The sequence below is a fragment of the Dinoponera quadriceps genome, unplaced genomic scaffold (genome assembly GCF_001313825.1).
Source record: "Dinoponera quadriceps isolate SergipeBrazil2010 unplaced genomic scaffold, ASM131382v1 scaffold1266, whole genome shotgun sequence".
In the NCBI taxonomy this organism is placed as follows: Eukaryota; Metazoa; Arthropoda; class Insecta; order Hymenoptera; family Formicidae; genus Dinoponera; species Dinoponera quadriceps.
In genome coordinates, this window is record NW_014555494.1 from 307,692 (window position 1) to 320,155 (window position 12,464).

Consider the following 12,464-nt stretch of genomic DNA (forward strand, 5'->3'; position numbering starts at 1 on the left):
CCCCCCTCCCCGTTCGTTTACGCCGTTCGTCGTGCACGCGGCGGCCTGATGTATCAATGAGAACGATCAGCGGCTCCTTCTCCCGCGCAGCATTTGGAAGGCACCTTTAAGAGCGGACAGTGGCGGGCTGCTCTTTTTCCAGACCCTCGGCAAGCGGCTTCCGGCAAAACTTCTCTCTCTTTCCGATTCAAAATTCGAAACTTCCCTTTACTTTCATTAATCTTTATATTTGCCTTGTATATTATATTCATCTTTACATTATCCTTACATTTATTTTTATATTGTCTTTATATTTATCTAAGTGAAAAATTAATTTCCATATTTTCTACTCGTATCTTTCATTTGCAGCTTTTCCAGCCGCTCATTTAAGCTTCAAGCTTATATCCTTTCTGTATTAGTCATATTTATTTTTCATTTTTTTCATTTATTTTGTTTATTTTTCTATTTCCACGTTCTTCCACTTGTCATTTTGTTCCTATGTTTCTTCGGGTCTCGCTGGTTTTCTTGATACTTGATACAAAGAATATTTATTCGATGGATACTAATAACATATTTACTTGTACTAATATATGTACCTTTTACACCGAAAAAAATTGTCCTCAAATGAGAAAATATTTACTTAACACTTTCTTAAATTTATACTTTTTCGTAAAAACAATTTTTATTCTAAATTTAAATAAAATAATTTAGACTTTTAAGAAATATTCATATAAAATATTTATATAAAATATTTATTAAAAATCAATACAAATAGTAATATTTTATTAAAGTAGATTTTAAATAAATATGTCATTAGTACCCATCGAATAAACAGCTTTTATTTCTTAAATATCTTTTTCCTCGGTGTAGGTGAAAACACTTAAAAATGGATCGAGTCCTTGAGATCCCATCGAAATCGCTCAATCCTCTCCTCAGTGCCTCAGAGCCGGCTGAGATCGGGAATTTCTGGTGACTAATCGAAGTCGTATGGATTAATCACGCTTGTTCTAAAAAATACAGTCGTGTGGGCTTGTTCGCGGAATTATTTTATATCGGAGATACCGTGAGACCGTGATCCGCGCAAATGTCAAAGTTCGTAGGTTGTTTGTTGTCTTTCCACGATGTCGGTGCAAATCGGTATCGTCAGACTCGTCCTCCTCTCGCGTTGCTTCTGCCGCCGCTCAGCGCTCAGTCACGATTCTGAGGTAATCAGCGTCCGCGCCAATGTGCCGGTGCATCCGTATTAGTAATAAATAACGACTCGCATTAATGAAGACGCGCCATGTGAGATATGAGCGGAGAAGAGAGAGACACGCGCCTCCGAGAGTCAATTTTCGCTCTTTCCACGTCGACCACCACCACCACGCGCACTTTATCTTCGATCGATGTGATTCATCAATTATTTGCGCCGGCTTCGCCGCGCTGTTAAACACGATCGTCCGTTTCCTGGACGATGCAAAATCGGTTGTCACTTTGGCTCCCCTCGCGTGCTGTTCCGAACGGTCCGGTAATAGCCGCTATTTTTGCGTATTTACTTCTCGCGAGCTAAATCATCAGCGGGAACATCCCGACTTCATCGGCGCGCCTGAGAATTCTTGCTCGCTCCGCGTGGCGACAGCTCGAAGTACCCGGTCGTCTCTGCACGGCGGAAAAGGATTGGTTAAATTAACGTGGCGAATGAACGAACCAGACCGCGTTTTTGTCGAAGGAAGCGGAATGTCTAACTTTTGGTCAGAACGAAAAATTCTGCTCCCTTCAACCGAAACGCGTTTGATTCGTTCACTGTCACGCGGAGAAAAAAACTTTGCTAGAGCAACAAACAAATTGTTTGTTAACATAGTGACAGCAAACAAAATTTGTCCGGACAGCAGAAAGACTTGTTAAAAGTATTAATTGCTGTTTGCTGGATATATGGACAGCAAAATAATTTAGTTATGCCAATTATGTTTTATTGCTGTCGCAACGACGTTTCGTTACGATTCGCAAAATTACTTTTTCCGTATAATAATTGTTTTTTGCTGTCACTCTATTAACAAACAATTTGCCGTTCGAGCGAAACTTTTTTATTCCGTGCACGTTAATTCGAGCGATCTCTTATCTCCGTGTACGTCGAGGATTCTCGAACTCTTTATTTTGGAAAAACTTTTCGAATCTCAGACATCGAGAAGAGAAGAAACTTGTAATTTTCGCGGCGTGTCAGATTAACTTTCACGTCGGGAGATAAAGAGTTTTTTGCCTCGATAATTTAGCAATTTGAAGATCTCAAGAGAGATCTTCAGTTTTTAAACTTCTCGTTAGTTCCTTTATGCAAAACTTGCAAGAGAGAGTTGCGAGCTAAATTCGGAGTTTTGTAGATTACTCGTATCGCCAATTTGTTTTCTCCCGCTAATTAGGCATTCTTCGGCGCCCCGTTGAGATCTCCCCCCCCCCCCCCCCCNCCCCCCCCTCCCGCCACAGATCTCCTCGAAGAAAAGTTCGATATGAATGCAATGCAATCGATGTGAAAATTTGCGAATGAAGTGTAACGACGGCAAAATCTCCTCTCCGTCGACGCAATTAAGTATCCCTTAACATCGAGGAGAATTTTCCGGGCGCTTTCCCAGCGTCTTTGGCGAAAATTCCACGCGCGCAGATTTAACGTGCGATCCCTAATTATCTTTCACGCGGATCCTGTTCCCTCCTTTTCCACCAATTAGGCGCCATCACGCCTTCCTTAAAATACCCTCGCGCCTTCAGTTCAGGGGAACAATACCGCGTGCTGTGCGTGCGTGTTCCTCCCGCATGTCGCTTCCCACGTGGAAATCCGACGCCTGAATGAGGGCCGTTCATCGTCATCGACACGTCGCTCGGATGTGTCATCCGTTCGCGGGAAGGCTCGTTCCCGATGCCGCGACATCGCGTCTTCGCGATCTTCTGTTCCTCGCCCCGCAGGTGGTTCCAATTCGCCGATATTTTCGCGTCGTTTGACGCGAAAGGACGTCCTCTCGCGACAAACGTCCGCCGCTCTTATCGGTCTCTTTGACGACGCAAAGGCGCCGTCGTGTCGGTACTTGAATTTTTCACCCTGAGAGTAACACCTGCTCTCTCTCTCTCTCTCTCTCTCTCTCTCTCTCTCTCTCTCTCGACGCTAAAGTAACATCGATTGTTTTCGAGCAAGAGACAAAAGTCGGCACGAGTGTAGTTAGATCATTGTTTATCTTTATTACGTACTTGGTAAAGAAAAGGATAATAGATGAAATGACTAGACTTATGTCAACTCGTGTCTCTTGCTGGAAAGCAATCATCGTTGCTCTCTCAGGCTTACGTCACGAAAAATGGTAAAAATCGTGTTTTTCGCCGTTTACTTTATTTTAATAATGAATTATTTAATCGTGTTTTCAGTCTCTTATGAATTATTCAGCTCATTAGAGTAGTTTTTATTTATTTTTTGCTTATTATCTGTGCAGAATATTTACCACCAGGAAACCAGTTTCTCATTGGATCAGATTGGCAATAGTCACATGGACCAAATTCTCTTTTCTAAGCAATAGAGGAGTAGAAATAGGATATAACTTGCACAAAATGTGGGAGAGGAGGGGTAAGGAAAGGGTAAAGAAAACAAGTACACACGAGAAAAAAATGAGTATCAAAATTTATATTCTCATATATAAGCAAGAATATATAATTTTATATGAAGATTGCTTGCTTATATATGGAAACTTGCTTATATGGAGGAAAATTGTATATGGTTCCATTAAAAATATCATATCCTTATTATTTAAAAATAATTTTCATGAATTGAGAGGAAAAAATTGGATAAAGAGAACGATATCTTCAAACTGACACAATTTTTAGTTTGAAGATATCGTTCTTTTTACCCAATCCTAGATATAACAAAACAGAACAACATCCTAAATAGAACAAAAAGTGACGATGACGTCATAATGTTGAATAAATGATCGAAAAGCAAATTTTGATAGTCATTTTCTCGTCGTTTTAACGTTACTTTTACATTACTTTGACATCATCGTCAATTTTTTCTACCTGAAATATTTTTCCCCCTTAATTCTCGAAAATTATTCTTGAATAACAAGAATATGACATTTTTAATGGAACTGTCCGGAATTTCTTCATATATAAGCAAGTTTTATCTTCACATAAGATAATATATTCTTGTTTATATACGAGAACATGAATTTTGAATTACTACTAATTTGTTTTTCCGCGTAGGCTTTGCGCAAGTCTAACATGTTATTGTCAGAGTTAATAAATTACCGAGGAGAACAATCGGCATTTGTCACGTAAACGCTGTGCGACATTCTACAGGTATCGGGCGTTAAGAAACAAAAGATGCTCGACGAGTCAAACACGTCCTCGTGCATTCGCGATATCGTTTTCGCGATAATCGTCGTTAATCGATATCGGATTAATAAGAAACACGCTCGAGTATCATCGAGAGTGTATTTTTCGGAAGACTACGGATCGGTCGACCGTTTCCCGCAACGGTGGCCGCTTCTCACGTCCGCGACTCGCATGGTGAGTGAAAAAGGCGGTTCGGCTAACGACGAGATAATTACCGGCGGCTGCAGCGCGCCCATTGTTCGCCGCCGATCCGGACGCACGCACGTTCCTTCGGCGGTATCTTAGCTCCGATGACTCATGAGCGCGCCATGCACGGTAAATAATAATATACGCGATGGAAAGTACTGCCTTGTAACCACGCCGCAAGAAATAAACGAGTCCGCAGGAATTCGCGTTACGAAATTGGATCTCCGCTGTGATATCCTCGTCATGGAGAATTTACATTCCCCCTTATTTCCCTCTTTTCTCTCTCTTTTGCGCTTGATTTCGTTATTTCCACACGTGTGGATTAAGCCAAACGGAAGCCGCAAGGCTGGTCTTGGCGGTTTTTCCATGCTGCAAAAATATTGATCCACGCTGAGAAAAAGATTTCTTCAGGTTTAATCTATTTTATTGCATCCAAACCAATTTCATCACTGGCAATGTTGTCCCAAAGAAATTAATGTTTCGATTAATAAGTACGATTGTTAGACTTTTCAACGAATGTGTATCTTTATTTTAAATAAAAAATCTGTTTGAAACGAAAGGTAATTTTCTTATAAAGAAATTATTGTTTCACTTTACATATTTATTGTAACCAAATAAGATTTTATTTGGTTAAAGGATATTATTTCGAATAACAGCGTTTCTTCTGTTAAATAATAGTTTTCTTGAATGAGACAATAAAATTCTTACAAACAAATAATATTTCGTATGTGCTATTTCTATGAAACAAATTTTAGTCAAATAAATAGAAATACTAAATTTAAAGAAATCTTTTCCTCTGTACATGAAATCCATTATCGGTTTAGGATAATTGGGATCAAAGGAACTAAAAAGTCTAAAATCAGAATTTCCCGACCAGCCGTTTTCCCCGGAAAATAGTCGGAATATCTACTCTTGAGTGACTTGGCGTATATCTGATGAATCATATTGTAACGGGAATCGTCATTATTGACGATTTGAACTTTTAGAAACAATATCTCATTAGTGATTTTTCGATCTTTTATTTTTTGCTATTTTTAATTAATTAATTTAAAAGATGAGACAATTAATTAAAATTAATTAATTAACAATTAATTAATTAATTAAAAATGTATGTTTTTCAAGATTATTTTCCATCCCTACTTACCGCCGACAAGGTGATGGATGATGGCCAGATGAAATTATTTTCTGAAAGGCAAAAGTCCAAACTGCACTTCAGTAACAAGATCTAGGTCTATCATTATCATAGATAAAATAATTTTAAAGATAGATCAATTTGCTGTTCCTCCATAGGAACACAGAAATGAAATGGAAAGGACGATATTAAGGCATTAGTCTTCGCGAAATTCACCCGACGAGATTTCCTCGGAAAGTCGCGGGCGGAAAGTCGTGCTCCGTTACCTCGCAATTTCGTTGAAATTCGGTGGAAAGATTCACCGTGAAAGAGCAGCCTAAAGCACAATAAGCTCGATCCTTTCTTCCTAATCGGAGTATTCGCACCGCCATTCAGAAAATTCGGATGAACGCAACCACGCTATTCACGCAAGTCATCATCACGTCCGTTTAAAGATGACGCGATTTGTCGCTTCTCGCAAAAAGCATCGCAAACCGCCAAGGAGGAAAGAAAGGAAGAGAAAGAAAGAGAGAGAGAGAGAGAGAGAGAGAATGAAACCCGGATGAGCGATGACTCGAGTGATGTTTAATAATTTTATCGTTCGACATTTTTTCGTGTGCGAGCGCGAGACGGTCTCTCTTTTCCCCTCCGTTTAACCGCGACAGCCGCTCTCAGCGAGCGTTCCTTCTCCATCGTGTCCTTCTGCCCCGCCGACGGAAACGGCGCGGAGGTGGCAAGGAGGCCGTGCATAAAACGCGGGTATCCTTCGAATTATGCGATTCGCGAGATCCCGGCTCGCGTTCGCGCCGGTTACGATCGCGAGGATCGATAGCGGGTCGAGGAAAAGTGCATCGCTCCTCCTCTCGTTCTCCTCAACCTCCGCCGCCATCCACCTACCCACCCATTTTTGCCTCGCCGAGCGAGCACGTCTTCTTCTGATCCGCTTGTTACGTGTTTATTTTGCAATGATTAAGTTCCCGCGGCTGGGATACCGGTGTACATCATCGTCGATTAACGGACGCGAAAGCTGTGCAAAGAAACAGATACCTGATGCGCGTCGAGAGCTGCCGGCGGAATTAGCGGCGTGTTCATGAATGTACTCGCAGACGCACATATATATATATATATATATATTGATAGAATGGATTTATTGATTAATAAGATAAAGGAAAAGAGATTTCGTACACACCGGAAAAAATGCTGTTGAACGAATAAAATTTTCAACAGCACGCGGTAATTGGAGTAAATCTTGGTCCCGATAGCGATATCATTGAAACTAATACTTTAATTATTGAAACAATAATGCACTGTGGTAGTTTTTATGATATCAGCCATTGAATCAAGAAACCACTCACTCCAATTATGCTACTGTTGGAAATTCCATTGATTCAACGGTATATTTTTATCCGCTTATGTTACATTCCGTGGACGTATCTAAAATATTCCTTCCGGTGAAAGCAGTATTTTTCGCAACATGTAAAACGGAATCACGTAATGATTTATCGTTTAATGTATTAATTAGAAAAGATTTCAGAGGTTTTTGTAAATTGCATTGCTAGGATTTAAGGTTCGTGGAAGGCTGATTCTCCGCGTGCGTTTATCCGAATAATTATTCAGCAAGTGCGTAATATACAATCAACATTTATATCCTACTTACAATGATATTTTATACATCGCTAAATCAGCCGTGATTTCTTAGCTAGTCACTAATAGAACCATTTATCAATATTTTAATATTCCAACTCGCATTCGATCATTTTTATTTCCCGTCTGTGCGTTTTAAATTCCCGACAACGGATTTTACGGAGAAAGTCAGACGTCACAACGGGCGTGAACGTTTCTTTCTTCCTCGAAGCCGGCGCTCGGGAAAATGAAGAATGAAGAAAATAGAAAATCTCTCATCGCGATGTCTCTCTCCGTGTCCTGAGACACAATGACGGCTGATGAGATTTTCCGCGTATTAACGCGTTAAATGTCGCAGGTGGAGGTGCATTGCATAATTGCGAATAAAGCGGAGTTGCAGCAAGGTTACAGCACGGTGTGCGTCTTCTTCCCGCGAGCCGATTCCTCGCATGAATCCTCCTTCGCATACAAGCCATTTCCCACGCGTCTCCGTGAACTGGCGAGTTAACACGCCGCGACCAGACATGCCCGATCGTACAATTGTCAACGGGAGTTTTCCACTTTTCGCTTTTCACCCGTTCGCGAATCCCACGCGAATCTCTCTTCTACTGAGAACCGTGCGCAATTCCTCGTCTGTCCGCCGAAATAGCGGTCCTCCAATCGCGAAATTTCGGCAGATTCATGCGAGAAATCCCACTTTTCACCTCACCGTGAGAAAAAGAGAAACTTTCGCCACACGGTCTTGCACTTCTAAGGGAAGATTATGCGATCGAGAGCCGGCGGATAATTGAAGCGTGCGGGATGAGAATTAAGTAAGCTGATATAACTCTCTTTCGAAGTAAAGCAGATCTTAGAAGTGTTATGAAGAGTGACATATATCGATAAGATCTGAACACACGTTCTCAAAGAGAGCATCGAATGTCACAAAGCTTTCGTCTAAAACGCGTTTTCATGGCCCGTGTTAATAGTTGTCACTTGACTCCTTGTCTCATGTGAAGTAGGGAAGACCGGGTCTGAAGGTCACACGAATCGGAAGTCACAAAGCTTATATCTCACATAATAAATAAAAGAAAATATTCGTCTTCATAATGTAGCTTGCTTGTATCATGTTAATTGGATGTACGAAACGACTTCTAGTTAAAGCATCGCATATGGTATTTACAAGCATTTTCTTTTTTCAATTGGATGCGTGAGTAAATTTTTTCTCGTCCCTATTGTTAATGCCCTGTTGGTTTTAAAATTACCAATCGCAATTCTTCATTTTTTGTAAGAAATATTATACTCTTTGCTAATTCTTCCAGTATTTAATTCGTCGATACTGCAACATTATTTATAAATATAATCTCTTTTCTTATAAATAAACGTTTGGAATTAATTGATTCAAAATCGGTAAAAGTCTGGTTGTCACGCTGGGATATTCCTTACACATGTGCGTGAAAGTACACGTACTAATTGCCGAATGTCGTTAAAGTAAATCCGGTTAGTTTAATGGCGCATTTAAGTTTCTATAAAAAAAAATGATTTATGTTTCTTTATTAATGATGTAATATATAAATATATATAATTTTTTTAAGTTAGCTTTACATATTGTAATATCTCACGAATTTCAATAAAATGTTAAAATACGACATTTAAACAAACTATTTGTCTTGTTTTTTCTACATGAGACATGTGACAATTGACTCAAAATATGAGATGTCACATTTACGCGACCTTGTTTACAATTAAATAACTTCTTTGTGCATAAATATATGTATAAGATTAATATTTTTTTCTTTTACCTAAAATATGTGGCTACATTATGATGTACACAATATTATGAAATATTACTTTTTCTTTTAATCAATGCATAAAAAGTGTGACAATCAGATCCGGTCTCTCCTACTCAGATTTTAATTCAAAGTTAGATCCGAGCTTTTCAGTTAAATCGTATATTTGATCTATCGTATATTACATCTATAAACGCTATTCAGCTGAAAAACTCGAATCTAACTGAATTAAAATCTGAGTATCTGATTTGAAATAAGTTTGAAATAATAACTATTAATACAGGCCATACATCTCACGATTTCGGAGATATTCGCTCACGATCGATTTTATTTATTTATTTATTTATCTATTTATTTAAAAAACGGGAAAATCATCCCTTTGATACATCAAACATGATTATACACATATTTTCACACAAGAGAAAGAAAAATATATAAATACATACACGATTATTCTTCAGGAAAATTTAAATTGAAATCCTCTAGATTGCACTATGATATTCGTGCGCAGGCTCTTCCCTTGCAGATCTTCAAATATACTAATTCTAAATATATTATAAAGGTAACGTTTGAAATAAATTAAAAATTTTACTAAATCTCCCTCGAAAGACTCCTTTTAACTCCAGAAACTTGCGAGAGAGCACGTGTAAAAAATACGAGACTCCCATTTTTCGCCGCTTTGCTGTAACTTGTATTCGAGACCGTTGCGAATCGACGAGAGACACTTCCACGTGACTTTCCTTGTCAGTCATCGTCTCCCGAACCCTCCAATTATCTTTTGCAACCGCAAACCTTCCGCGAGGTCGAGTCGTCGTCTTCACGCTACGAATTTAGCGTTAAATACACGAGCCGGAGTTTTACTCGTTTAACATGAGGGACACGTCGAGTGCGTACGCGACGTGAGAATCAGACAGCCGCGTTTATCCGCGCGCGCCAAGAATACGCGCCTTCGCCGTATCAGGATCCGGATCCCCTCGAGGAAAGCGCGCGGGGACGTAAGCGGCGATCGAGATCGAGGATCGATCGTAAATAACAAAGTTCATCGCTCGATCGACTTTCAGATCGGCCGCGGGCAGGAGCGACTGGACGCCCATGCCGGTCGACGGCAGGACTCAGCAGGAGGGTCTCAGGAGCGCGAGAGGAAAAACCGCCGGTGAAAAGCGCGGAAGCGCGTGGTGAAGGACCTTTTCGTCCTTTACGAGCGAGCACAAAGGCTACTTACCGCAGAGACGCGCACCCGCGGAAGAAGGGGCAAGATGTCGCGAGGGAGAGCGGATCGACCGACGACGTTCGCGTCGTCCTTGGCGCTGCTGCTGCTGCTGATGACGATGTCCTGGAGAACAACAAGCGCTCATGTGGCGCTTACGTTCCCGAAGGCTAGGCAGTATGACCTGGACTTTCTGGATAACGCCAGGACTCCGGCACCCTGCGGTATGCCGCGAGGTAAGTGTCCCTATGACCGTTAATCATCGTCGTCATTTCGCTCGTTCGTGAACGAGACGTTTCGAGCGGCATTTATCTTCGTTTTCGGAATTTAAAGTTAGTCTCCTTCCCGATTCGGAGTAATCTTTTCCGCACGCGCGCGCGCGCGTGTGTATATGTGTGTATGTGCGTGTGTGTGTGAGACTCGACATTTATTTAATACACACATTGAAATTTATATTTTCTAATTTTATATTTATTTGTATATATATTATTATACAATTTATATTTAATGTTTGATTTTTAATAAATTTAAATTTAAATTTATATACTTGTATTTAAAGAAAGAGGGTCAATAAGGTTGTTTTTGTGTCCCCTTCCGATTTCCACTAAACAATTTTTTTTCGAATTGTACGATCATTAGGAATGTCAAGAATAATCATTAGATCGAGTTTTTCTCTCATTTAATGATTATTTTTGACATTCCCGTAACGATCGTACAATACAAAAAAAATTGTTTAATGGGAATCAGGAGAGGGCACAAAAATTTATTGACCCTCTACTTTTAAATTTATGTTTATATATTTGTATTCAAATATAAGAATTCAAATTTATATTTATATTCGTATTTAAATTCAAGGATTAAAAATTTATATATATATAATATATATACATATATTTTTTTTAAGTATTTATATTTCAATACGTAAACATGTAATCACATATAAATGACGGAATTAAAATTCTGAGTTCGCGTTTGGAGAACGGGCAGGGAAAGACTGATCGTAATTATCGGGATATCCAGACTTTACGGATTCATCCGACGCGCGGGATGTTCCACAACAAAAATCATATTTAAATGTCAATCTGTCTTTTGGAATTACGGCCACGAGGCATCTCACATTTCGAGCGTTAGGGAGCGCTATATGATTTGCGCTTACGTAACATCAAATGAGATATCAATTTATACGACTAAAAAGGCCCCCGCGCGCTCGATAAAGGTCCGGAATAACTTTCTCCGTTAGCGGTGCCGAAATGTACACACACCGCTGCTGCTGCTGCAGTCCGTCGATGGAATGTGAAAACCACCGCGGCGGCGGTGTAGATGGTAGCGAACGTCGACGGGTAGAGAATCGAGTGCCGTTATAAAAGAAAACCGAGCGTTAATTATCGCTAAACGGTGGGATCGTAATGAACATTGCGCGGGCAGAGTTAATTAGCCTCGAGCCTACCTCTGCTTCCCGAAACGCGAAACTGCAGCCTTCGCTGGAATGTGGGGACCGCACGCGGAAACTGAAAGCACGGAAGACGCGAACATGTCCCCTCCTCCCCTCCCCCACTCCCCTCGATACTTCTCGATATAGCTCGTGCGACCTGTGCCATGTCGCGCGTTCTTCGGAAATGCGTCAGGCATTTTCGTAGAGAGTTCGCTCGTCGTCCCCCGGAGGCGTGACGTGAGAAAGACAAAGAGAGATAGATGGAGAAAGAGAGAAAGATAGATGGAGAAAAAGAGAGATAGATGGAGAAAAGAAGAGATAGATGGAGAAAAAGAGAGATAGAGATAGATAGATAGATAGATAGATAGATAGAGAGAGAGAGAGAGAGAAAAAGAGAGAGAGAGAGAGAGAGAGGGGTTGAATACCGGGGTGAAGCGACGGGGAGGGGGGCACAGGTTCTATGGGAAAACGACATTAACGCGGACGCTCGATCTCCCAGCCGGTGGGGATAGTCGGTCCGATTCGAAGCGACTTTCACCGACTTGCATGAAGGGAGCACGGAACCTCTCTCGGTACTCGGGACATTACCTTCCACATTTTACGCGTACCCGCGACCACCGATATATCCAGGGCCGCATCTCCGTCTGAATCGCTTTCGGAAGAGAGCGCGAAGGGTGGAAATCTCTCCAGGACGAACTCGGACTCGGCGGTCGTTCTTCTCTCCACCTCCTGAAAAGGTGTCCAAGAATATTAGATTCGCGACGGTCGACATGTATTACTTTTTTCGTACATATGTCATCGAAATGTTGAGGTATT

General features: G+C 40.8%; 1 protein-coding gene across 1 annotated transcript in view; it reads left to right on the forward strand.

The window, feature by feature from the left end:
* Positions 1 to 12,464, forward strand: part of LOC106744501 — a 45,896-nt gene that overhangs the window by 4,366 nt on the left and 29,066 nt on the right. Inside the window, exon 2 of the mRNA XM_014619343.1 lies at positions 10,071 to 10,452. Coding sequence (XP_014474829.1) covers positions 10,266 to 10,452 — 187 coding nt within the window. The 5' untranslated portion in view covers positions 10,071 to 10,265. The remainder of the gene's footprint in view (positions 1 to 10,070; positions 10,453 to 12,464) is intronic.